Source organism: Peromyscus californicus, unplaced genomic scaffold (assembly GCF_007827085.1).
Source record: "Peromyscus californicus insignis strain IS unplaced genomic scaffold, ASM782708v3 Scaffold_4__1_contigs__length_199733344, whole genome shotgun sequence".
Lineage (NCBI taxonomy): Eukaryota > Metazoa > Chordata > Mammalia > Rodentia > Cricetidae > Peromyscus > Peromyscus californicus.
The window spans coordinates 56605874-56633562 of NW_026294562.1; the positions used below are offsets into that span (position 1 = coordinate 56605874).

The 27689-nt window shown below is 47.4% G+C and overlaps 1 protein-coding gene and 1 long non-coding RNA gene across 2 annotated transcripts in view; one reads left to right on the top strand and one right to left on the bottom strand.

Moving 5' to 3' along the window:
- Window positions 1-995: 995 nt before the first annotated feature.
- The window catches only part of Pold4 (DNA polymerase delta 4, accessory subunit), a 31916-nt gene continuing 5222 nt past the window's right edge, over window positions 996-27689 (bottom strand). Inside the window, exons 4-5 of the mRNA XM_052714678.1 lie at window positions 17184-17265; window positions 996-2472 (exon numbers count right to left, since the gene is read on the bottom strand). Coding sequence (XP_052570638.1) covers window positions 2221-2472; window positions 17184-17265 — 334 coding nt within the window. The 3' untranslated portion in view covers window positions 996-2220. The remainder of the gene's footprint in view (window positions 2473-17183; window positions 17266-27689) is intronic.
- LOC128095581 (uncharacterized) lies at window positions 2358-26810 on the top strand. Its single transcript, XR_008213265.1, has 2 exons — window positions 2358-3079; window positions 22147-26810. It is a non-coding gene; the product is annotated as an uncharacterized LOC128095581 (long non-coding RNA).

Consider the following 27689-nt stretch of genomic DNA (forward strand, 5'->3'; position numbering starts at 1 on the left):
GGGAGGGGAAGGGGTAGCCAGTGCTATCTCCTCATCTCTAGGGCACAGCCTGGGTAAATGTTAGCCATCCTGCCCATCAACAGGTGCAGGGGGAACAAGCCTGATTGGGGTAGCTAAAGGAAGTTAACTCTGAGTAAGTAGGAACTGCGGCCGCCGCCGCCGCCGCCGCCGCCGCCGCCGCCGCCTACCTGGACTAGACCAAGCCTGTCCTTAAGGCTCAACTTCCTTTAGGACATTTGTGCCACTCCTTGAGGATATTTGGGTTCCAAGAATCACCTTCCAAGCCCGGCACGCCTTTAATCCCAGCACTTGGGAGGCAGAGGCAGGAGGATCTCTAAGTTCAAGGCCAGCCTGGTCTACAGACCAAGTTCCAGGACAGCCAGAGCTACACAGAGAAACCCTGTCTCGAAAAACCAAAAAAAGAAAAGAGGAGTTAGTGCTTCCATCATAGTCATTTCCGTCCTGGTCCCAAGATCATGCTCTGTGCTTTATGACACTATGACATACTGCACTGGTTTGGGCTAAGTGTGTTCAGTGCTGAACAGCCCTGCTTCCTGAAGCTGGGACACAGTCAGGAACTTAGCTCCTCCCAACCCCTGTTCACAAGGACCCTAAGAAATAAGGACTTGGCATCAGGGAAACAAAGACTGGAAAGGAAACTATACAGCTGGGAGGTGGTGGCGGCGCATGCCTTTAGTTCCAGCATTTGGGAGGCAGAGGCAGGTGGATCTCTGAGTTCGAGGCCAGCCCGGTCTACAGAGCGAGTTCCAGGACAGGGTCCAAAGCTACACAGAGAAACTCTGTCTCGAAAAACCAAAATAAATTAATTAAATAAAAAGACTTGCGTATACAAAGCTTAAACAAACTGCTAAAGCGCTTAACAGAAAATGAGGATGTAGTCTCTGTCCTGCTCTTCAGTGACTCACTTCCATCTTCTCAGGCAATGGCTATTCACAGCCTGTGAGGCCCTCCAAAGACGATCCATGATTACGTAATCAAATATACTAGTGTGTGTATTCTTTGGAAATGTAGGTGATAGCATATACAATCTTTAATTACATTTGTGTACTTGGTGTGCATGTGCACACAGATGCCATGGCTTGTGGTGAGAACGAGAGAACAGCCGGAGGGAGTCAGGTTCCCCCAACATGTAGGTTCCAGGGACCCAACTCAGGTATTCAGTCTCGGTGGCAGGTGTCCTCCCACTGGCCCCAGACAACAGCACAGTAAAATTCTAGGCCAGGCGGTGGTGGCGCACGCCTTTAATCCCAGCACTCAAAAGGCAGAGGCAGGTGGATCTCTGTGAGTTCTGGGCCAGCCTGGTCTACAGAGGAAGTTCCAGGCCAGCCTGGTCTACAGAGTGAAACCCTGTCTCCAAGCAACAACAGCAACAAAGTTCTGTAGAGCACTTTGAAATAATTTTCAAACCATAAGTTTCACATAACTTTCACATAAAGATATGCCCCAATTTTAAAATGCCAGCCATAGCTTTTTCAGTGGTAAAGGGTTTGCCTAGCATGTCATGGCCCTGAGTTCAACACCAAGCGTCACACATAAAAAAAAAATAACCATACATATTCAAATTCACAGGCTCTTATGTATTTAAGTAACCTTTAATTTTTTTTTAATTTATTTTTTGAGACAAGGTTTCTCTTTGTAACCCTAACTATCCTGGAACTCACTCTGTAGACCAGGTTGGCCTTGAACTCAGAGATCTGCCTGCCTCTGCCTCCCCAGTGTCGGGATTAAAGGTTTATGCCACTTGCTCGGCTATATAAGCAACCATTTATTGATGAACAGTCTGTTTACGTTTTCTAAAAATCCCATTCCAAGTAACATTTCACTAAGGTCTCTTCTCCTTGTCCGCAGCAAAAAAATATTTTGTTTGCTACTAAGTCTGTAGGACATAGTTCTAAAATTGCTAAAGCAAAGATATGCATTTTTAATTTCGCGAGACATTGCCTAATTTCCTTCCAGGAAGTTGCACCTATTTACAATAAATGGGAAAGTCTACCTCCTTCACGGGCCATCCAGCCTGCCCGCCCAAGTCAACTTGCAATACTCTCAGAGTGACAAAGGTCAGCTTTACAACCACCGGTGTTGAGGAACCAAGACTCAGAAGAAACTGCCGAGTGTCTGAGAGAGCCTCAATCCGATCCTGGGTTTCTAGATTTCAATCCAGGAGCCTGACTCCGGGCACGGAGACGTCTGTTTCTCGAATCAACTCACGGATTTTACACCGGTGCTCAAGCGGCGCAGAACCGCCTGGAAACACCCAACTCCGACAGGCAGGGCCAGAAAAACCCTGCGCTCAGGGTCTCCGTTCAACTCCCGCCTGACTCGGCAGCCCCGACTTGAACACTCGCGGTAATGGGGAGCTCGCTCGCATCTCTCCCGGTAGCCCCACCTTGGGCTAGTTCTCATCTTCAGAGCCTTCTCCGGGCCCGGAGCCCGGGGCAGCTCCTCTTCAGGCTGTTTAAAGACACAACAAAATCAAACCCTCCTCATAGCTCGCGCTTCCGCCTCCACTCGCACGCAAGACGCCTCAGAGCTAGGGCCGTCCCAGAGAGCGACCTTTCAGGCGGCGGCGGCCTCGCGTCAGGCCGCAGCAACAGCGAAAGCGGGGACTCTCGGCTCGTTAGCACCAACCGCGACGCTCGGGCGCCATCTCGTGGCCACTCCTCAGACCTAGTAGCGGCAAACTGGAAACTACATGTCCCAGCGTGTCTAGCGCAACTGCGCAGGCGCAAAGGACGTCCTCTCGTTTCCATGGGAACCTCGACCCCCCGGAGAAGCCCGATAGGTGTGCTGTGAGGGGTTAGAATGTTGCTCCCTTAGAAGCTAGGAGCTAGGTGACCAGGTCTGCAGACCATTACGGGAACAAAGTGGGGAACTGCCTCCCGGGACCAGCGCTGCCAAATTCTGCTGGGTCTCCCGGCGTCCGCGCTCTCCCGGGGCCTCAGCGTCCCGAGGAACCCGACGAGACCAATGTTTTGCTCTGGCATGCAACGTGCGGCTCGTCTTGAGCCAGTCTCTAAATCTTGTCGCCCTCAGCGGAGGGCCTGCGCGCCACCCACAGGTACTCCCCCGGCTCGAGCGGACAGCGGGCGGGGTAGTAGTGGGCGCTGAGTGAATGTGGAAGTAGAATTCTTATGCCTGGGAGACCAGCGCACCTCGGGCTTGGACCTGATTCTGCCTCCAAAGAACTGGGACCCCAGGTTGACCCTCAGTTTCAGTATTCGTCCTTGTTCCCGCCCAATGCAGAGGGATTTGCCCTGGAATAGAGGAAGACAAGTCCCTCTATTTCGTTGAACCCGAGTTCCTGTCTCTTTAAAATAAGGAAGGAACTTTTGAGCAGGATATGGTGGTGTACCCTTTTAGATGAAAGTGGATCTCTGTGAGTTCAGGCCAGCCCGATGTTCATATCGAGTCCAGGCCAGCCGAGGCTACATAGTGAGAACTTGTCTCAAAAAATAAAATTAAAAATAAAGTAAAAAGGAGCATGGAGCAAATAATCCCCAAGGTGTTTTCTAGCTATACAATTTACCTACAGCTAGAGTCGCTTCCCCTCACCAAGTGCAAGAGGAAAAAAAAGATGGTGGTGGGGATGAGATAGTTTTATTTTTTAATAGTATTTTTATTTTATAATTAACTTAATTTCATGTATCAGCCACGGATTCCGCCGTCCTCTCTCCTCCCACCCCCAGGGGATGAGATGGTTTAAGCAGGAATCCTAGCCTGGGATGTGATCCAGTCAAAGTTGGATTTGTGATTTGGGTGCAGACTTATTACACCTCCTGAGCCTCTGTTTCCTCATGTGCACAAATAAGGGTAAGGATAGTGCCAACTCGTGTTTTTTGTCTTTGTTTTAAGGTTCATTAACTTTAAATTCTGTGAGTTCAGCTGTCCTCGAACTCACAGAGATCCACCTGCCTCTGCCTCCCAAGTGCAGGGACTAAAGGCGTGTGCCACCACTGTCCAGCCAGATCCCTTATTTTTGAAGTAACTTCTTTTATTTCTGGGCATACCCATTCTTTTCGGGTAGGATCATATATTTACAGCTGAGTCTACTACTCACTCAGGTTCGATGCTGAAGGCCAGTGCACTCACTGGCACAGTGTGTAGGGATGGCCCAAGGTCCAACATCTGGTACTGGGGAGGATACTTTTCCTCCCTTAAGATTCTTAGAGGAAGTGAGCACTTACATGTTCTGTGAAATGCATGCAGTGCCCACAGAGGTCAGAAGAGGGCATCAGAGCCTCTAGAATTGGAGTTAACAGACAGTTGTGAGGTGCCATGTAGATGCTGGGAACTCAACCAAGAGTGGCTGGCGCTCTGAACTGCTAAATCATCCCTCCAGCCCATGAATATTCTTTATACTTTAATCTGGGTCTTCCATAGCTTCACAAAGAACCTCCATTCATCTAACCAACATTTTTATGTGGAAGCTATTCCATGAAATTTGTTTGTAGATTTATTCATTTTACTTTATGTGGATATGTGTTTGCTTGCATGTATGTATGTGTACCATGTGCATGCCTGGTGCCCATGGAGGTCAGGAGAGGGCATCAGATCCTCCTGGAACTGAGATTAGGGATGCTTGTGAGCAGCCATGTGGGTGTTGAGAATCAAACCTGGATCCTCTGCAAGAGCAGCAAGTGCCCTAAGCCACTGAGCCATCTCTCCAGTCCCGTGAACAGTTTTTTGTTGGGTGGGGGTGGGGGTGGGGAGGGGTTGAGATAGGGTTTCTCTGTGTAGCCCTGGTTGTCCTGGAACTTGGTCTGTAGACCAGGCTGGTCTTGAACTCAGGTCAGCCTGCCTCTGCCTCCTGAATGTTGGTACTAAAGATGTGTGCCATCATCACCTGGCTCCCATGAACATTTTTAAACACCTATTATATATGTGGTACTGTGTGGGGTACTCTGAGGAATATGATGTATAATACAACCATTTCCCCTGGAAACATAGGATCTGACAGGGAAGTAATTATGAGTCCAAACACATAATTTAAGTAGAAATTAATGTAGCATTCAAGGCCCAGGTCACTGTGCTCTGGAGTTCCAAAGCAGGAGAGACCGCTCCCAAGAATAAGAGGAGACTGCACATGAGCTTCCTAATATATGTGTAAAGTGTATAAGTAAAAAATTAGAGAAGAGAGATTCTAGGGGCCCTTCTTAGAGCCTGTGACGTGTAGAGAATGGTCTGTATCCTGACTCGATGGTCCGTGAAGACAGACTCTGCTGCTCACTTACTCCCTGCCTGACGTATGGTTGACACAGTACAAGTATCAGTGACTAGTTCTCCACAAAGGGGAACCAGGCTGGGGCCTGTAAATCACCTACACCTTCATACAGCCATTCCTATAGGAGGAAGGGTATGACCAGGCAGATGGCTATGGGGCACGAGCCAGATGGTTGGCATATCTCCTACAGTCCCACTGAGAAAACAAATGCATGAAGTCTCTTAAGGGTGTAGAAAGGTCTATGAACTTCCTTTCCTGGAGCTTAAGGGAAGAGCTATGACAGGAGGGATGAAACTTAGACCAGGAAGCAATCTTTTTGTTTGTTTGTTTGTTTGTTTGTTTGTTTGTTTTTTCAAGACAGAGTTTCTCTGTGTAGCTTTGGAGCCTGTCCTGGATCTCGCTCTGTAGCCCAGGCTGGCCTCAAACTCACAGAGATCCTCCTGCCTCTGCCTCCTGAGTGCTGGGATTAAAGGCACATGCCACCACCGCCCGACTGAAACAATCATAAAGAACAGTAGTGGATATCCCTTTGTTTACATTTGGACTTCTTTTCCTATGACCAACTCTTCCCCAGGGACATTTCTCTCTATCTGTAACCCCTTTGGTTTCGGGAAGCTATATCCGTCACACTAGATTACCAGACTGCTGCAAAAGGATGGCATTAGCACCAGCAGCTCCATCTTCAGGGTGGTTTGGGGGGTCCTGCTTTTCTCCAGTTCTACCCAGAAGTTACTCCTTCAGAGACAGGTGTCTAGGGATGCAGGGCAGTGGTGTCTCTTGGGGAAGGCACAAATAGGTAAGACTGAGCCGGGCAGTGGTACATGCCTTTAATCCCAGCACTCGGGAGGCAGAGGCAGGCAGATCTCTGTGAATTTAAGGCCAGCCTGGTCTACAGAGCGAGTTCCAGGACAGCCAGGACTACACAGAGAAACCCTGTCTTGAAAAAACCAAAAACATAAAACAAACAAACCAAGATAAGACTGAAAGAAGAAAGGTTCAAGGACAGGACCTTGAACTTATCAAGGGTCTGAGTTCTCCTAGTCCTCTTGCTTGAGGTGGATGCAAAGTCACCTTCAAAACGGGAAATGGTATAAAAGAGAGGCAAGAGAACAGCCAGTTGTCTCTAGATATGGGGTGGTTCAGGACTGCAGGGGACTACAAGTGCTCCCTTTCCTGGAGAAATGAGCCAAGGAGAGCCCTCCCCCTCCTGCTGGCCCCTGCTGGTACCTGGAGCCCTACCTTTGCTCTGCGCTTGCTCCTACTCACTGGCTGCTGGTAAGTGCTTGAAGGGTGTGGGAGAGTCCTTTGCAGCTAAGTGTCCAGGGAAGCCTGCTACCTCCCGCCTGATGGCTGAGAAGTCAGGATAAGCCCGTGTTTACCAGGGAGGCTTGAGTCAGCTGGTTTCAAGAGTATGAGGGTCTTTTACCATTTGCAAAGCTGCCACTAACAGATCTCATTTGCTCTCAGTAGCAGCGGGTTCTTGGGAGATAGCTTCACTTTTCAGCCTGAAGGTTTGGGTTCTTAGGGTGTAGAGCAAAAAGCTCAACATGGTACTGAGACCAGTTAGCTTTCCTGCCTGTTATCACTAAGGGGGATGTCTTCTTCCTACCGGGGCACAACAGACCTCTGCTGGATTCCGGAAAGCAGCTCTCTTTCCAGTTCAGCTAGAATTTCCTGCCTATTTTCTACAACCTTCCAGTATCTGTTGTCAGATATATTAGAAGAGAGTCTCTCATTCCCATGCCTCGTTAGATGTAAACCCATCCCCATGTGGATAGTCCCATTTGAGCATCACAGGGAGGGGCACACAGAGGGTGCAAGACCGTGCCAAAGCAGACCCTGTCTGCTGACCTGATCAAGTCAGAGACAGCCGTGGGGTGAGAGGGGTCTGGGTAAAAGGCTATATTGACAAGAGGGAGCAGCCTGCATGTGTCCTACATGATATGTCCTCATGTGTCCTGAGGAGGTTTGGAGATAGGTGCGTTTACCCAGGACAGCAGCAGCCGAGTTTTCCAAGTAGCCATCTTGGTTTGGCTGACTGATTCCCTGCCTAGGAAGCCCTCAGGAGACCATACCATCCCCCACTGATGGCTCAGCTACATGTCTCCTGCCTTGCCCGCGTTCTGATGACCACATTGTCCTGAATGCTTCTGTGTTGGGCTGAACTCTGTCTCCTCATAAGGTCTCGCTGCTGCTGTCCCTTCTTTTTAGGCAAGATCAGCAGAAGCTGCTGAACACAGGAGCACATGCCCTTTGGTGGGCCCCAGCATCCAGTCTTAGGGGTGTCCTGTTGAAGTGTGCTTCTGGGACTATATCTCTGGTTCCTATTCTCTGACAAAGGAGAAGGGACTCAGGTCAGAGGGGAGGGCAGAAACGCCAGGGACTTGGAGCCTACGTGGGAAAGGGCCATGTTAAAGGGATTCAATCTTGGAACCAAAGGCCAGGAAACTAAGGTGGCCTGGGCCCCAAGGTTCTTGACAATGGGTTGTAGGGCCAGGCAAGGGCTGCTCTGAGCAAGGAACTGTCCTTGGAAGAAGGATTCCTTTTCTGGTTGGCCCCATGTCGGGGTGTGAGGGCCTGTGACAGTCCCCTTTGACACAACCGATGATCAGATTCTAACGGTCTTTCAAACATCCCCATCCCGTGACCACGCCTTCTCTGCTGACTCTGGGCTCAGGGTGGTGTCATGCCGTCAGCCACATACCAGCTTCATCTTTTGCAAGCATACGTTACTTTCCTGTCACCCCATGTCCAGGACCTTCAGTGGTGTTCTCCATGGCCTGACAAGTGCCATGTTGACTTTTTTTCCCCCATGAATCAGGCCTTTCTCACACCCGCACCAGCCTGCCTTTCTGGCTTTATCTTCCAGGACCTCCCTCTCTGTGTCTTTCATTCTCCTTTTTTTTCTTCCTCTTTAATTTTTTTTTTTTTTACATTCCATTTCCCCATCCCTCTTCTCCCCCAATACTTCCTACCACCCCCACCCCCAGACCATTCCTTCTCCATTTCTCTTCAGAAAAGGGTAGGTCACCATGGATATCAACCAAACATGGCACAGTAAGACTAGGCACCTCCCTCTTATTAAGGCTGGATGAGGCAACCCAGTAAGAGGAAAAGAGTCCCCAAAGCAGGCCACAGAGTCAGAGACAGCCCCTGCTCCCACTGTTAGGAGTCCCAGAAGAGGACCAAGCTACACAACTGTCATATATATGCAGAGGGCTTAGGTCGGTCCCATGCAGGCTCCCTGATTCAGTCTCTGTGAGCCCCTCTGAGCCCCGATTAGTTGATTCTGTGGGTTTTCTTGTGGTGTCCTCGACCCCTCTGGCTCCTACAATCCTTCCTTCCCCCTTTCCACAGGATTCCCCAAGGGCACCTAATGTTTGGCTGTGAGTCTGCATCCGATTTCATCAGTTGCTAGATGAAGCTTCTCTGATGACTATTGGGCTAGGCAGCTATCTATGAATATAGCAGAATATCGTTAGGCATCATTACATTGACTTTGTGTGTGTGTGTGTGCCATACAGTCTTTCACTTGCTTGGTTAGAATCACACCAAGATATTTTATATTATATATGGCTATTGTGAGGGGGGTTGTTTCCCTGATTTCCTTCTCAGTCCGTTTATCATTTGCATATAGGAGGGGGCTACTTGTTTTGTTTTGTTTTGTTTTTGTTTTTTTGAGTTAATCTTGTATCTAGCAACTTCGCTGAAGGTGTTTATCAACGGTAGGAGTTCCCTGGTAGGACTCCTGGGGTCACTTAGTATACTATCATATCATCTGCAAATAGCATGTGCCACTACTGCCCAGCAATAAATAAATAAATGTAAGAAATTAATGTAAAAATAAACAAAATAAAAGGTTTTGGTTTAAAAAAAAAAGCATACCAAAGTTTACTCTCCCTCGAATCTGAGGCCCGAACCCAGGGCCTTACACTTGCTAGGCAACCACTCTACCCCTGAGCTAAACCCCAACCCCTCTTTTACCCCTTTTTGTGAAGCAGGTTCTTGCTATAGCTTCGACTGGCCTCAAACTCGTCCTGATTCAGCCTTCTGTGTGCTGAGGTTATAACACTGATCACGAACTACTATACTCAATTTACTTTACTCATTTTAAAATATATAATTGGGCCAGGTGTGGGAGCACACACCTTTAATCCCAATACTTGGAAGGCAAAGGCAGGTGGTTCTCTGTGAGTTCAAGGCAAATCTGGTCTACATATCAAGTTCCAGGACAGCCAGGGTTCTGTAGAGAGACCCTGTCTCAAGAAATCAACAACAATAAAAATAAAGTATGTAATTGTTTGGTGGCTGAAACAATGTCTCAGTGGTTAAGAGTCATTAAAAGTTCTAGAGGACCTGGCTTCAATTCCCAGCACCCACATGGTGGCTCACAACCCTCTATAACTCCAGTCTCAGGTGATCCGATGCCTTCTTCTGACTTCTGTGGGCACCAGGCCTGCATGTGGTGCATAGACATCTGTGGTAGTATTGTGTTCCCCAAAATATTGTGCACCCTAATAAACTTATCTGGGGTCAGAGAACAGAACAGCCACTAGATACAGAGGCCAGAAAATGGTGACACACACACCTTTAATCCTATCATTCCAGAGACAGAGATCTGTCTGGATCTCTGTGAGTTCAAAGCCACACTGGAAACAGCCAGACATTGTGACTTACGCCTTTAATCTTAGGAAGTATTGGCAGAAAGCAGAAAGGTATATAAGGCATGAGGACCAGGAACTAGCTTGGTTAAGCTTTTAGGAGTTTGAGCAGCAGTTCAGCTGAGATCCATTTGGATGAGGACACAGAAGTTTCCAGTCTGAGGAAATAGGATCAGCTGGGGAATTGGGCAAGGTGAGGTGGCTGTGGCTTGTTCTGCTTCTCTGATCTTCCGGCATTGAGCCCGGTACCTGGCTCCGGGTTTGTTTTTATTAATAAGACCCTCTAACAGTTCATGTTACAGACATACATGCAGGCAAAACACCCATACATATATAATACATCAATAAAGGATTTAAAGCGTATAATTGTAGCATCAAGTACATTCACAGGGCCGCTCAATGGCAGAACACTTGCCTAGCATGGACGAGTGAGATACTAGATTCACTCCCCATATGTACACACAAAGTACATTTGTAGCATTATGCATCCTTCAGCACCGTCATTTCCAGAACCTTTTCATTGTCGAAAACAGAAACTCAGCCTGCTATACAACATGCTGTCTGTGAATTTGCCTCTTTTGGTACTACGTGTAAATGGGATCTTACCTTACTAATTTGGGTTTTTGAGTGTGGTTTAATTCACTTAGCATAATGTGTTCAGGTTTTAGCCAAGTTGTACCATGGTCCAGAATTTCATCCCTTCTTAAGGTAGTAATAGTCCTTTTATGTATATAGGGTTTATTCATCCATTCTCATGTTCAGAAGCATTTGGAGTCTTTTAACTGTCATGAATGCTGCTGCTGTGGGCATTGGTTTGTGTCTGCTCCAGTCCCCGCTTTCATTTGGTCTGGGAACATACCTAAGAGTTGGACTGCTGGATCATAAAGTCATTCTGTTTAACTTTCTAAGGAACTGCCAAACTGTTTTCCATACCAACCAAGAAATAATGAGGAAGGTTTAGACTATAGACCATAGTTAAAATAAACAAATTTAACAAACAAGAACTCAAATACTATCTGAAGCATCTCCACTATTAAAACCTTGTTTCTACCAAGTGATAAGTTGAAACCATGTGGCTATCCTGTTCCCCAATAATCTATCAACCTTTGGTTTTATTTTTATTTACTTTTTGTGTGTGTAGGAGATCAAATCAAAGGCCTCGTGTGTTCTCTGTTATTAAGTGGCACCTCCAACCCCCCAACCGCTAGTTTTAGCATCAGATGATAATCTTGCCTGAATTATATTTTTTGTTGTATTGTTTAAGTTGTATCATTTTTCTATATTACGCAGCTGATGTAGTAATCTATTATTTTTCAGTAAAAAAGATCTTTCCTTGTCACATTTATCACTCCAGATTCAGTGTGTCCGTCATTGCCATCTGTATTGGTTTTGGGGACTTATTTATTTTATGTGTGTATGTATGTCCCTGAATGTATTTATGGACACCATGTATGTGTTCGGGCACTCTCTAAGGCGGGAAGAGCGTGTTGGATCCCTTGGAACTGGAGTGACAGAAGGTTGGACTTTGGGAACTGAACCTGGATCTTCCGCAAGAGCAGCAACCATTGGGTCATCTTTCCAACCCCACACTGTTCTTTCTGGTCCTCAGATTGTCCTATATGGGGCAGCAAGAGCTTGTAGAGCTGGCTCTAGATCTTTGGGCACATTGTTGCTCCCTACCACAGGACACTGTTCCAGGTACACCCTGTATCTATCCTGATGAAACCAGCCATGTATCCAGAGATCCTTAGGTCTTTAGTGGGAAAGCTGTTTGCAGAAACTAAGAGTGACTCCAGATATGCTTTGTTTTTAATTTTTAATTTATTTTTATTCTCTTAGTGTTTTGCCTGTATGTATGTCTGTGTGAGGATGTTGGATCCTGGAGTCACAAACAATTGTGAGCTGCCATGTTGATGCTGGGAACTGAACCCAGGTTCCCCGGAAGAGGAGTCAGTGCTCTTAACCCCTGAGCCATCTCTCCAGCTCCTAAATATCTTTATTGCTACAGAGTTTTTTGCTTGTAGGATTTTACGATGAATGATAAATGGGAAAAAAATATTGAGTTTTAGGTCTGCTGATTCAGACCATGGCAGAGCGTTCCCATTATGGTAAATGGCTCTAAAATTGGGTGAAATATGTATGGCCACTAATATTGGGTTTTAGAAATAGGTAGAAATGATCACTGAGGGAAGGAAATTCTAAGGCAAGTTGCAGGAAAGATAGCTATGGAGAAGGAGAATGCCCAAGGTCGTGTGACTTCTCTATGAATCCTTAGCTGAGCCTAGCTAGTGTGCAGGGCGACTGTGTGAAGCCGACAGATTTACTGTTGCTGTGCGTGGGAGTGAAGTGGAGATCTAAAGATCCCACAGCCCCATGAGAATTTGGATTGTGGGTTCATCAGAATGGAAATACTTCAGTAATATTCTCGCTGACAGGAGACCTCGGTGAAGTCCTGCTGTAGTCGTAGGGACCGTGACCTAGAAGCTGGGAAGATAACCTACAGCCTGTCCAGTCTGGCCCACCACAGGGCCCGCTACAACCTGCCTATTTGTTTACGTCCTCTCCTGGCTGATTTCTACTACAGTGGCAGAGACCATATGGACTGAAATAGCTGACAATACTGTCTTGCTCTTACAGAGGACAGCTCTTTTCTAAGCCCTTCTGTACAACAAAGCTATGCCAAACCTGCCTAATACAACCTGAAAGGGAGACTTAAAAAGTTCAAGGACAGCCGGGCGGCGATGACGCACGCCTTTAGTCCCAGCACTGGGGAGGCCGAGCCAGGCGGATCTCTGTGAATTCGAGGCCAGCCTGGTCTATAGAGCGAGATCCAGGACAGGCACCAAAACTACATGGAGAAACCCTGTCTTGAAATAACAACAACAAAAAAGAAGTTCGAGGACAGGGAGCTGGAGAGATGGCTTTGCCGTTTAAGAGCACTTATTGCTCTTTCAGAGGACCAGAATTTGGATAAGTACTCATGTAGGGTGGCTCACAACCAGCTCCAGGGGATACAGCACCCTCTGTTGGCTCTGTGGGCATCCCACACAGGTGCACAGATACACAGATACACAGGCCCTCGTGCACACATGTACACACACACACACACACACACACACACACACACACACACACACATGCAGGCAAAACACTCATGCCCATAAAATAAAAATAAAGTGTTTCAGCCAGGCCAGGCACGGTAGCACGTGCTTTTAATCCCAGCACTTGGGAGGCAGAGGCAGGCAGATCTCTGTGAGTTCAAGGCCAACCTGGTCTACAGAGTGAATTCCAGGACAGCCAGAGCTACATGGAGAAATTCTGTCTTGAAAAGAAAGCAAAAAATAAAAATTAAATAAAATAAAGTGTTTCTTTTAATTTTTAAAACTTGCTGGGCCATGGTGGTGCACACCTTTAATCCCAGCACTTGGGAGGCAGAGGCAGGCAGATCTCTGTGAGTTCAAGGCCAGCCTGGTCTACATATTGAATTCCAGGTCATCCAAGACTTCATAGAGAGACCTTGCCTTGAGGGAAAAAAAAAGATACTCTGTGGTTCTTTGTTACAGAAGCCTGTTTTCGTTCTTTTTTGCTGTTGGAATAGAGCATCTCTGACTAAGTAATCTACAAATAATAATTAATTTTATTCTCTTACATTCTCAGGCACCAGGCATGTACAGCGTACATACAGAAATGCAGTCCAAACACTCATACACAGAAAAGAAATACATTAATTTTTTTTTAATTTTTATGTGTGTGGGCATTTTGCCTGCGTGTATATTAGTGAACCACATGTGTGCAGTGTCCTCAGAGGCCAGAAGAGTATGTCTCATCCCTTGGGACTGGAGTTACAGAAAGTTGGGAGTCACCATGTGGGAGCTGGGATTTGAACCCTGTTCCTCTGGAAGAGCAGCCAATGCTCCCAACCACTGAGCCACCTACTCAGCACCCAATAAATAATTAATTTGTTGTTGTTGTTTTTGGTTTTTCAAGACAGGTTTTCTCTGTGTAGCTTTGGAGCCTATCCTAGAACTAGCTCTGTAGCCCAGGCTGGCCTCGAACTCACAGAGATCCTCCTGTCTCTGCCTCCTGAGTGCTGGGATTAAAGGTATATGCCACCACACCTGGCTTCAATAATTAAGTTTCTAAAAGTGAATTATTATTCAACCATCAAAATAAATTAAGCGCTTGTGGGTTACGCCATGAGTGAATCTTTTTTTTTTTTTTTTTTTTTAATAAGTGAGTCTTGAGCCAGGCGGTGGTGGTGCACGCCTTTAATCCCAGCACTTGGGAGGCAGAGGCAGGCAGATTTCTGTGAGTTCGAGGCCAGCCTGGGCTACCAAGTGAGATCCAGGAAAGGCACAAAGCTACACAGAGAAACCCTGTCTCGGAAAACCAAAAAAATAAATAAATAAATAAATAAATAAAATAAAAAAATAAAATAAAATGAGTCTTGAAATCCTTGTATTAAATCAAAGAAACCAGACATAAAAAACCCACACACTGCATGGTTCTGTTTCTTTATCTTCATTACAATCGTTTATGTCTATGGGTGTTTTGCCTGTATGTGCATACATGCAATGCCCACGAAGGCCAGAAGAGGCATCAGGTACCTGATTTTTATTTTTTCTTCTTTTATTTTAAGATTTATTTGTTCTTCTTTTATGTGTATGAGTGTTTTGCCTGCATGCATGTGTGTGAAGTACATGTGTGCCTGGTGCCCTGGAGGTCAGAAGAGGGCATCAGATCCCCTAGAACTGGGGATACAGGTGGTTATGAGCTGCCATGTGGGTGCCGGGAATTGAATCCAGGCCCTCTGCCAGAGCAGCAAGTGTTCTAAACTGATGAGCCATCTCTCCGCCCTGTGTGATTCTTTCTGTGTGCAATGTTCAGAACAGGCAGATCCATAGAGATTGAAAATATGTTGGCTGTTGCCAAGGGGACTTGGAACTGCCTGCCAGGAGTTGCAGACTTTCTCTGTGGAGTGAATGGAATGCTGCTGAATGAAGTAATCATGTTAAAAATATGGCCCCCTGGTTAAGAGCATATACTGTTCTTCCATAGGACCCGAGTTCAGTTCCCAACACTCCTGTCAGATGGCTCACAGCCACCTGTAACTCCAGCACTAGCAGGATCCAGCCTCTGCAGACACCTGCACTCACACGCACATACAATACCCCTGCCACACACATTTAAAAAAAAAAAATCTCTGAACCTTGAACTCTACTTCTGCTAATGGGATTTTTTTTTTTTTAAACTACACGAAGACGAGCTGCTGGGGACCTAGGCCAATCAGTAGTGTTTGCTCTGTAAGCAGGCCGGCCTCAGCTGCAGCGCTGGGACCCATGCAGAGCCACGTTCTTGTAATCCAGATCTGGGATATGGGGACAGCAGGAGACCTTGTCTCAAAAAACAAGATGAATGACTCCCAAGGAGTGACACCTGAGGTTGTCCTGCTTCCACATGTATGTAAACACGTGTATACGCATGCCACATACACATGCACATGTACACAGATGAAGAGTAAAGCTAGAAAACCAAAAGTTGTTAAGAAGCCGGGCAGCGGTGGCGCATGCCTTTAATTCCAGCACTCGGGAGGCAGAGGCAGGTGGATCTCTGTGAGTTCGAGGTCAGCCTGGACTACAGAGCGAGTTCCAGGACAGGCACAAAACTACACAGAGAAACCCTGTCTCAGAAAAACAAAACAAAACAAACAAACAAAAAGAGAAATGAAAGCTTGAAATTAACATTAGATCTAAATGTGAATGCCCAAACAATAAAGTATCTAGAAGAAGACAGGAGAAGATATTTGTTCTTTTGGGGCAGGCAAATATTTTTAAAGGTATCAAAAGTATTTTAGGACTGCTGAGATGGCTCAGAGAAAAGACCCTGCTGCCAAGCATGGCTACCTAAGTTCAGTCCCCAGAAACCATGTAAAGGTAGAAGGAGCATCTACTTCATAAAGTCATCCTCTGACATGTCTTCTGACTGCACACCTGCACACATACATGTTATGCCCTGCCCTCTGACTGCACACCTGCACACATACATGTCATGCCCTCTGACTGCACACCTGCACACATACATGTCATGCCCTCTGACTGCACACCTGCACACATACATGTCATGCCCTCTGACTGCACACCTGCACACATACATGTCATGCCCTGCCCTCTGACTGCACACCTGCACACATACATGTCATGCCCTGCCCTCTGACTGCACACCTGCACACATACATGTCATGCCCTGCCCTCTGACTGCACACCTGCACACATACATGTCATGCCCTGCCCTCTGACTGCACACCTGCACACATACATGTCATGCCCTGCCCTCTGACACAGCAGTAAACTCAGCTGTGGAGCTATCTGTTCAGCCTCAATAAAGACATTTTTATTTTATTTTATTTGTTTTTACTTTATTTTATTTTTGGTTTTTCGAGACAGGGTTTCTCTGTGTAACAGCCTTGGCTGTTCTGGAACTTGCTCGGTAGTCCAGGCCTTGAACTCACGGAGATCCACCTGGCTCTGCCTCCCAAGTGCTGGGATTAAAGGTGTGTGCCATGGCTGCCCAGCAACATTTTTTAAAAGACTGACTGAGCCGGACAGCGGTGGCGCGCACATGACTGTTTATAACAGCTTTATTCATCAGGGTCCAAAACTAGGAATGATTGAAAATGTCCACAAGCTGATAAATGGCTAATTCATTTGGGCTTATTCACATGATGGAATATTACTCAGCCATAAAAATGAATGAGTTCAGCTTGACTCATTTGCGGCCTGCCTCTCCCCCAGGCCGATGGCCTGTGGCCATGGGGACAGACTCATCAAGTCTTCCTCCTTCCTTCCGTCCTAACAAAGACCTCACTCATTCTCTGGCTAACTGTTGGTGAAGCACAAACCTTTCTATCTTCTGATCTCACTCCTGAGCCCACGTGTATTACTCACATCTGCTCCCTGGCTGTCAGCAGGGAGGGGAGTGTGGCCTGAACATCCCTCCCCATCCCCTTGTCTCTCTTTTCCTCTAAGCTCTCTCCACTTGGTTTCGTTTAGTTTTCACAGGCCTCCTCTTCTAGCTGACTCCTATATCTCCCTTCACCTGTAACTCATCTATTCTCTGTTCTCACTGCTCCCACTCCACACACAGTGAATGAAGTGCCTAGTATACAACAGCATGGCTGAAGCTCATGGAGATGACTGTTTTTTAGATCTTTAAAATAGTTTCATTGGGGGGGGGGGCATGATGTGTAGGTCAGAGGACAACTTTGTGGAGTCAGTTCTCACCTCTGTGGTTCCAGGAATCAAATTCAGGTTGTCAGACTTGCACCTTTGTCTGCTCAGCCGTCTCCTGACCCTCCCACAGATCCTATAAAGTGAAATAAACCAGACATGCTCATGGTGGTATTGATGAGAAGTTCTAGGAAAGACAAGATATATCTCTGGTTACAGAAACCAAATTGCATAGGATGAGGGAAAAGAGTTAGATACAAAGAAAAGTAAGAAGCTTTCTGGGCTAATGGAATGTTCTAGATCATCGTGGGATTGGTGGTTATGATAGTGTGTACATTTATCAGAGATGTGCACTTAAAATCCAGTTTTGGGGGGCTGAGCATGTATCTGATCCCACTTGCTGGGTTTGCACAAAGCCCTGGGCTTGAGTCAACACTACGAAAGCAAAAAACAAACAAACAAAACTGTAATGTTGTTGCAGATAAATTATACCTCAGTAAAGATGATTTTTTAAATGCACATTACTATCTCCAATTCCAGTCCTACCCTGGAAGAGTTTTCTCTCACCTTCCTATTCCATAATTTTTCTCCATTTTTTTTCACAGCATGTGACCTGTTTCCTAACTTCTGTGTATTCTTTTTGTTTGTTTGTTTGTTTGTTTTCTGAGACAGGGTTTCTCTGTGTAGCTTTGCGCCTGTCCTGGAACTTACTCTGTAGCCCAGGCTGGCCTCGAACTCACAAAGATCCACCTGCCTCTGCTTCCCGAGTGCCGGGATTAAAGGCGTGCGCCACCACCACCCAGCTGTTTGTTTTTAACTTAGGTCCTAAAAGTCTCTTCATATACCATCTTTAATTAGTTATATAGTTCAAGAGTCAAACTGTGTAAACTGTCCTTAGAGAAGCTTGGCTTTGCGTCTTTCTTCCATTCCTACCTGCCCCAACGTTTCTATTTTACCCTTCCTGTATTGTTTTTTAAATCAAATACACAGTTTACTTCTCTTTCTTTCCTAAAGCAAAGGGAGTTTACTACATATTTTACAATTGATCTGGGAAATCGGTGCCTGCACACAGGTCAGGAAGTCCTCTTCACTTCTCTAATTATGGCGCCACACAGGGCAGGCTATTTAATCAGCCCCTGAAGACAGGGTCAGAGGGGGTTCTCTACCAGTCATCATGCCGCAGTGAGTAAGCTCATGCACACTTGTTTTGTTTGTTGAAGCGGTTCTGCAGGGTAAATTGTATCACTGGGATTGTGGAGTCGAGTGATGGACGGCCTGTGGTCACGCCTCCTTCAGACCCTCCCTCCCAGAGCCAGGCTATTTTGAGCTTCTACTTGTTTCCGCTGCACCTGGCTAGCAGAGAGTGCTGTCTGAGGTTATAGAGTGAGGCCGAGCATATTTTAATGGGGCAGCGTCGGGGGGGGGGGGGGGGGGGGGGGGGGGGGGGGGGGGGGGGGGGGGGGGGGGGTGACGGACCTCTTCCTTCCGCAGGCTACCCTCACCAACAGGTGTCCTCTACACATGCTTGTTAACCAGCTACCCCAGGTGCTTGTGTTCGTGCTAGAGCTATCACGTTTGAGTTTCTGCTAAACCTCTCGTCTTGACAAGCTGCCCCTTGTGCCAGGGATGGGCACTGCCAGGTAAAAGGGAAAATGAGCCCCCTAGGAAGAGCCTTTTGAAAGGATCCCTACCCTAGGACTAGGTAGTAATCCCTTCTCTCCCAGTGAATGTGAGGCAGAGAGGGCAGCATTGTGAGTCCAGACATAGCCACAGAAATGTTGCACAGTGGCCTTTTACCCACGACATTGTTTCCTGCTCCTCCGTCGTCATCATCATCGTCATGCCCTTGAACTCCTGATCCTCCTGCCTCCACCTCCCAAGTGCTGAGATTAAAGGTGTGTAAAGGTGTGTTTCATCACACCTTTAATATTCTCTAAACACACAGGCATGAACCTGGTAATAAGGGTTTTTTTAATTGATTGAATAGGTGATTTAATTATAAATAATTCAAAATTACTACTCAAATGAAATTTTTTTCTTTTCTTTTTTGAGACAGGGCCTCATATTCTAGCCCTAGCTGTCCTGAACTCATTCTCACTCTCACTAAGTAGATCAGCCTGGCTTTGAACTGACAGATCCACATGCCTCAGCCTCCTGATTGCTGGGGGTGGGGGGAGAAAAAAAAAAACAAAAAGACCAAACAAAACAATAAAAGACCAAAACCAAAAACCAAAACAAACAAACAAAAAACAAGGTAACGGATTGCTGAGATTAAAGGCGTGCACATCATACCCAGGTTTCTTCTTCTTCTTCTTCTTCTTCTTCTTCTTCTTCTTCTTCTTCTTCTTCTTTCTTCTTCTTCTTCTTTTTTTTTTTTTTTTTTTTTTTTTTGTGTGTGTGTGTGCGTGTGTGTGTGTGTGTGTGTGTGTGTAACAGCCCTGGCTGTCCTGGAACTCACTTTTGTAGACCAGACTGGCCTCAAACTCACCTGCCTCTGTCTCCCAAGTGCTGGGATTAAAGATGTGTGCTACCATTGCCTGGCTATTCCTGATTTCCAAGGCACAAATTACCTTCCTGTCGAAGGCCACTAATAGTATACATTTTTTTTGTTTTAAATTATATTTATATATTATTTTGTTATGGTAGTGGGTCACATGCCATGGAGCATGTGTGGAGGTCAGAGGACAGTTTGTGAGAGTTAGTTATCTCCTCCCACTGTGTGTCATGAGGATCAAACTCAGATTATCAGGTCTGGTGGTAAGTGCCTTTACCACTGAGCTATCCTGCTAGTCCTAATGGCGCCAATTTCTTGGCTGCCTTTTTAGAGGTACTGTGTGCATAAAACAAATTGTATGTGTGTGTTGCTGGGGTCACACCCAGGATCTTACATATACAAAACACATATTTTACTACTGAGCTGCACGTTCAGCCTTATGCATACACACTTTTGCTCAAATGCATACTTTTCTGCAAATCTTTTTCCTTACTTCTCTGTACATCTTAGAATTAAGTCAAATAAGCCAGTCAGTATATGAAGAAGTCTGGAACTTTTGCAGTTTTATACCCATCAGTTATAAAACTCTAGCAGGCCCCACTGTTTTTTAAGCTGTTTATGATCTGTTCTCACAAAGTGTTACAGTCAATAACCTTAGACACGTCATTTTACACGTGTGAGTGGACCTGCAGGGCTGGTTTCCAGACAGAGACCGAAAGGGACAGCTGCATTTGTGATTTCAATGAAGGATGTCAAACAAAGACCTTTGGGGTTGGATGACTTGCACTTCAGCAGTGTGGGGCTGAGTTGGCAGGAGCCTGGCTGGTGACCTAGGAGCACATGAAGAAAGCTAGACAGTGACAACTGCCCCCGACATGATTGTCTCTACTCCATCCCTCAGTGGACCTGGAGAAGCTGCAGTCAGTCGGCTGGGCACTAGAGGCCAAGGCTTGGAAACAGGAAAGCGCCTTCTTCTGAACTTGACAGAGGAGTGATTTAGGTAGAGCTGAGGTTTCACTAAAGTTTAGGAGCAGCCTTCGTACCGTAAATGATTTGACAGGCTGGGTGGGACATGTAGACCAAAACCAGATGTGAACATGAAGTGGGAAGCTTGTCAGCCGTAGAGCTGACCCTGCTGTAGGGAGGCAAAGATCAAATCCCCTGTAGCAGTGAGGACGATGCATGGATTGTTGTCCTAATGTGACATGCCGTAACAAATACAAACAGACAAGCCGGACGGTGGTGGCGCACGCCTTTGATCCCAGCTCTCGGGAGGCAGAGACAGGAGGATCTCTGTGAGTTCGAGGACAACCTGGTCTACAGAGCGAGATCCAGGACAGGCACCAAAACTACACAGAGAAACCCTGTCTCGAAAAAACAAATAAAACAAAACAAAAAATACAACCAGACCACCAAAGAGAGCAGGAGGGATCTTAGCTCATCTTAGGCAAGGTTTTACAGAGAGAAAAACAGGTACCGGAAGGTCTAGAGCTAGCAAGAGCAGAAGCATCAGCACTCCGTAGTGTGGTGTCAGAGGTGGCCTCAAAGTTGGAGTAGGAGGCCTTTTCCTTCAAGTTACAAGGAGCCAAACTTGGGCCCAAGAAGGACCTAGGACCGAGCTAGCCCATGGTCTCCAATCACTTGAGCCCCACTGTGGGCTCATCTGTCTAGTACTCAGGCAGCCTCTGTGGGTCCTCCCGTCAGGCTTGCTCTGGCTGGCAGCATGGTCTGAGGGTGGGTGAATGCTGCCACACCTGAATCAGTGAGAATGAGTCACTGTGGTCCTTGTCATTGCCATGACATTGAGGAAGCCCTCAAAGCAAGAAGACAGGAGGGGAAATGCGGAGCTGGAGTCTGGGATTTGTCTCCGAATGTCTTTCCTAAGAGCACCTGTCTAGATAGCTCTGCAGCTGACTGCCTCATCAGCCTTGGTGACAACATCGCACCTCACTGGTCTGTCTGCCATTCTGAGACTTTCCCTTCTGATTGGCTACATCTTCTTTCACCTTTTTTTATTTTTTATTTTTATTTTTTTATTATCAGCTTGATACAGTACAAATTCTTATCCTAATAGTGAAATGTTTCACTGAAGCTTGCCCAGTGATTGAGTAAAACCAAAACTTACTATAAGCCACGGTCATCCTAGGATCCCCCCTGCTATGTAGCCTCCCTGGTTCTGTGGGTTGCAGTCTGATTGTCCTTTGCTTTACATCTAGAATCCACTTATGAGTGAGTACATACCATGTTTGTCCTTCTGGGTCTGGGTTACCTCACTCAGGATGGTATTTTCTAGTTCCATCCATTTGCCTGCAAATTTCATGCTGTCATTGTTTTTCTCTGCTGTGTAGTACTCCATTGTGAATATGTACACATTTCCTTAATCCATTCTTCAGTTGAGGGGCATCTAGTTGTTTCCAGGTTCTGGCTATTATGAATAATGCTGCTATGGACATAGTTGAGCATGTAACTTTGTTCTTTCACCCTCTTCTAAAGAGAATTCTCCTGTCTCTTTTCTCTCAACAGATTTACCCATACTCTTAGGATCAATGGTCACTTCTGTACATGAGTCTCTCTGTCTCTGTATGTCATCTCCTGTTCTCTCATCTGGACTTGAACTCTGTTTACATCGCCTACCAAAATTCCCATCTGGATATCTAGCATCATCTCAGGTACCCATGTGTGAAATGGAGCCTGTCTCCTGGCCCAGCTCTATTTTCTGCTCCCGGCATTAATGCTCTTTCAACCACCCAAACCCAGGCCCTGAGTCAGATCTGGAGCCTCCTCCTGCTCTTCCATTCCCAAATACTAGTCTTTGCCAACTTCCTTCACAACAGTCTTTGTCCCTCACACTGTCCCTGTTAATCCAAGGTTTTCGTATGCCATGACTCGGATACTCAGTAGCTTCCTACTTGGTCTTTCTCTCTGCTGTACTACTCCCTGCTCCAAGACTCACTCCCCCCCCCCATTTTGTTTGTTTGTTTTTTGAGACAGGGTCTCTCTATGTAGCCCTGGCTATCCTGTAGCTTGCTATATAGATCAGGCCAGCCTCGAACTCAGAGATCTGCCTACCTCTCTCTCCTGAATGCTGGGACTAAAGGTGTGTGCCACCATGCTGGGTGACAATCTTTCTTTCATTCTTTCATACCAGGTCAGACAGACTTTTTAGGATGGCTCTCTCGATCTCGTCTCTTCTACCCAGAAACCTTCAGGTACCCTCATTACCATCGATAATGTCCAGCTCAAGAGCCCTCTCTTGGCCCGAGCCTGCCTCATTGGCTTTATCACACAGGACAAAGAGTCCAAGCTTGGAGCTGAACTCTGGGGTCAAGCCTCCTATGCTGCGTTGCCCAGAGCAACTATTTCACCTCTCTCTGCCTGAGCATCCTCTTTAAAATAACTGTGTAAGAAGTGTCACAGCTGTGTGTAAAGCGGCTGTCAGGAGAAAATGTCCACAGAGCAGTGCTGAGCACGGAGCACAAGCACATCTGCTGGTTTTTTTTTTAGTGTTGTTTTATGTGTGTGTGCACATGTACCACTTGTGTTCCTGGTGCCAGCAGAGACCGGAAGAGGGTGTCAGAGTCCCCGGAACTAGGATTATGAGTGGTTGTGAGTAGCCATGTGGGTGCTAGGAACCAACGCCAGCTCTTCTGCAAAAACAAGTACTCTTAACCTGCTTAGCCATCTCTCTAGTCCCCCAAGATGCTAGCTTTTTTTTTTTTTTTTTGGTTTTTCGAGACAGGGTTTCTCTGTGTAGCTTTGCGCCTTTCCTGGAACTCACTTGGTAGCCCAGGCCGGCCTCGAACTCACAGAGATCCGCCTGGCTCTGCCTCCCGAGTGCTGGGATTAAAGGCGTGCGCCACCACCGCCCAGCAGATGCTAGCTTTTGATCGTATTGCCACTCCCAGAGAGTGTGCTACACACACATGCCTCTGCACACATCGCTCCTCACCATACGTGCCCCTGTTAGTTTGATTTCTACTGCTGTGATAAAAGCCATGACCAAAAGTAACTAGAGGAGAAAAGGGTTCATTTCATCTTATACTTCAGGAAAGTCCACCACTGAGGGAAGTCAGGGCAGGAACTCAAGCAAGGCAGGAACCTGGAGGCAGGAACTCAAGCAGAAGCCATGGAGAAATGCAGCTTACTGCCTTGATCCTCCTGACTTGCTCAGTCCGTGTTCTCCGGACCACTCTCCCAGGGATGGCATCACCTACCTTGGGCTGAACTCTTCCACATCAATCATAAATCAAGAAAATACCCCTACAGGATTGCCACAGGCCAGTCTGATGGGGACATTTTCTCAGCTGAGATTCCTTCTTCTCAGATGATTCTACTCTGTGTCAAGTGTTCTGGTGGAGGCTCCACCTCAGCCCCTGGCACCCTGGCGTCCATATACCCAAAGAATCTGGAATGTTCTAGTGGAAGATCCACCTCAACTCCCCTCCCCCATCTCTTTCCCCAAACCCATCCCCTCAAAGCCTGCCAAACACAGCTCCTCCCCCAGAGATGCTCAAGACCACTCCCATAGGGTATTTAAGCTGCATCCCAGAAACTAGACATGTAGTTTTCCGGTCTTTTGTCCCGTTTCCTCTCTGGGGGGCTAGAGAATCACCCAGGAATGCTCTACCCATTAAACCAGGGCTTTTTCTAATTCGGTCTGATTTGGTCTGATTTGGATTGCTGCGTCAGCAGAGAGGGCTATCGGGATGCAAAAACCTTTCATCTGGAGGTTCCACCGAGGGAGGTGGATTTTCCCCCACCAGCCCAGGGCCACATCGTGGGAAAACACCCCTCTCCCCCATACCTGCTCTCTGCCAGACTAAGATCGGCTCTCAGCTGGGTAAGTTGTCCTTTCCAAGTCCTTGCCTAGGAGGGCCTCTGATTTTTGGGGAGTCCTGCCAAAGATGCGGCCCCACCAGGCCCCTGACCTGTTCCAGAACAAAGGGCTGCCTTTGTTCTGTGGGACCCCTTCTCCAGAAGACTTCTGTTGAAGGGAATTTCCCACCCCACCCCACCCCCATTTTTTGACCCAAGGCCTACCACAGTGGAGGCATTTTGCTAGGCTTTGGGTCCCCAGCATAGACTTGTGAAATGGGCACATGCAATTTGAAGCTGGATCCCCAAACGCCCCTGGGCTGTCTTTTACAAAATCTATTCAAATTGGGGCTATCTAATACCATCTGTCCTGAACGCTTGATTTCTCTGAGCACTAAGGCCTGGCCACAGTATGCTCTCGATTATCAGTCAAGGTGGCCTCCTGAGAAAACTTTAGAATTTTCCGTCCTTTGTGATCTTGAAAATTTTGTTGGCTTGGAGATAATTGGACAGAACTGCCCTATGTCCATGGTTTTTGAGTTCTGCATTCCCACCCTCCCCGCAGAGGCCAATGTCCCACAGCACTGGTCTTGTTGGCTAGGGTCATGGTGCCTCTAGATTCCCGCCTATTTGGGAACTGGGATCCTGAAAATTCCACTCTGACCATGCTGCCAGGGACACTGGCCCCTCCCCCACTTCTCCAAACTCTACCTACCCAACCCCCTCCCATGGGGCCACATGTTCCATTCATTGGCAGGAACCCTGGCCCCTCCTCCACTTCCCCAGAACTCTACCTACCCAACCCCCTCCTATGGGGCCACAAATTGAAGACCAAATACCTCCTCTTTACCCTCCTTCCTGTCCTCCCCTCCCCACTGCTTCCCCCATCTTCCAATGCCTCAACCTACATCTTGGTTCCCTTTTACACACTGGCCTAACACCCCCGAATTTTCCCCGGTTTCTTCTCATACTCGGTCTCTGCCTTCCCACCCATATCATTTCTCAGTCAGCATCAGATATTATAAAGAAATTTAAAAAGGCTGAGCAGGGTCCCCAAACTCCCCATCAGGAATTGATGAAATGTCTTTTAAAGTTTTTAATGCTCGAGAAGAGATAGCCGAGTCAACCCGACAGACAAGGCTGCAACAGAAGTCTATGCTCCAAGCCCAAGCCTTAGCAGCTGCCCTGAGGCCACCAGGGCCCCCCTAAGGGGGACAAGGGAAGTTCACCACAAGGCTCCATCCTGCCAGAGCTCAGCCCAAGTCAACTCTGCCAGAAACCTGCTTCAAATGCAGCAAGCAGGGCCACTGGTCACAGTATTGCCCTGACCCCCAGCTGCCCAGGAGCCATGCTCTGACTGCCGACAGCCTGGGCAATGGAAATCGGAATGCCCCCATGTGGGCTCGTCCTCTATGCCGTGCCATGGACGTCCAGCCTCAACAACATTGGCAACAGAGACTCTTCTGGCCTTTGAACTTCTAAGCCTGGCGGAAGACTGAGGCGGCCTAGACTTGGTGACTCCCATTGCCCTCTTCAAGCCTAGGGTGACGCTGCAGGTCACCTTGATGGCCTGCGCTCTTGGACACCGCACTCTCTCCCGGGTATTTCACAGGTCCAGTCACAGGGGCCCTCCAGATACGTCGGCCTCTGCACCAGCTGAGGCCACCAACCCGGCGAGGATTGGCAGTGTCATGGTGCTCCTATCGGAAGCTCTGACCATCTCCAGAGCTCCACATTCCCTATAGCTCACAGTCCTCCTCGGGAAAGGTTGAGAAGGCCAGTGGGCTCATCAAACAACAGCTTACCAAGCTTTCCATTGAACTCAAAAACAGGTGCCTGAGGTCTCCAGGATGACAATTAACCAATGCTCCTTCACTCACACCTGCTGAATGTGAGCCCATGAACTCGCGACTCCCCACTTCCCCACGTCGCCCCATGCCCAGAGGAAGGAGCCAGACTTGAACTGGTGTCTCTATACCCAAAGAGTCTGGAATGTTCTGGTGGAAACTCCACCTCAGGCCCTGGCACTCTCACATCTATATACCCAAAGAGTCTGGAATGTTTGGGTGGGAGCTCCACCTCAACCCCTGGCACCCTGGCATCCATATACCCAAAGAATCTGGAATGTTCTAGTGGAAGATCCACCTCAACTCCCCTCCCCCATCTCTTTCTCCAAACCTGCCTCCTCAAAGCCCGCCAAACACAGCTCCTCCTCCAGAGATGCTCAAGACCACTCCCACAGGGTATATAAGCTGCACCCCAAAAAACAGACAGGTGGTTTTCTGGTCTCTCATCCCCGTTTCCTCTGGGGGGCGGGGGTGCTGGAGAATCACCTGGGAACACTTTACCCATTAAACCAGGGCTTTTTCTAATCCGGTCTGATTTGGATTGCTGTGTTCAGCGGAGAGGCCTATCAGGGTGCACAAAAACCACTGAATGTTCCACCACCACCTTTCTGTTTGCTCAGCCCAGAATGCCATTCTCTGCTTGCCAGCTCTAGCTCACCCTTAAAGGACTTGATGTTATGAATTATTGCGCGCGCGGGGGGGGGGGGGGGGGGGGGGGGGGGTGGGGGGTGGGGGGGGGCGCTGAGGGTATCCTGCCTGCGCAGGGGAAACATGCTGGGCAGATGCATGCCATGCGGGCATGCACAACCCAGACGCTGCATCCACATGGAGAGTTTATTATAATAGAGAGATGAAGAGAAAGATAGGAAAGAGAGAAGAGAGAGAGGTCAAGGGTGCACACCTCGTGGGAGGAAAAAGCAGAAGAGAGGAAGGGGAGGAGTTTTTCTTCAAAAGGGGGCTTTACGTCAGGACGCAGGATGGTGCCAAGGGGCAGGTCAGAATGTTAACACTGGATACCTCTCATTTCCTCCAGGTGAGTACTTATTTACTGTTACATAGTGCTGCTCAGACTGACCTAGGCTGTGACAGATGTCAGAGGCTTATGAAACCAGCCTTAGGCCACACAAACACATTTTCCTGAAGGGTTCATTTATTCTTTTTTTTTTGGGGGGGGGGTTGTTTTTTTGTTTTCGAGACAGGGTTTCTCTGTGTAGCTTTGCGCCTTTTCTGGGACTCACTTGGTAGCTCAGGCTGGCCTCGAACTCACAGAGATCCGCCTGGAGTTCATTTATTCTTATGTTAAAACAACTACTTCAGACATATCATTGGAGTCTAGAGTCAAATATAAAATTGGCCGATTTTATTTATTTATTCATTCATTTATTTATTTTGGTTTTTTGAGGC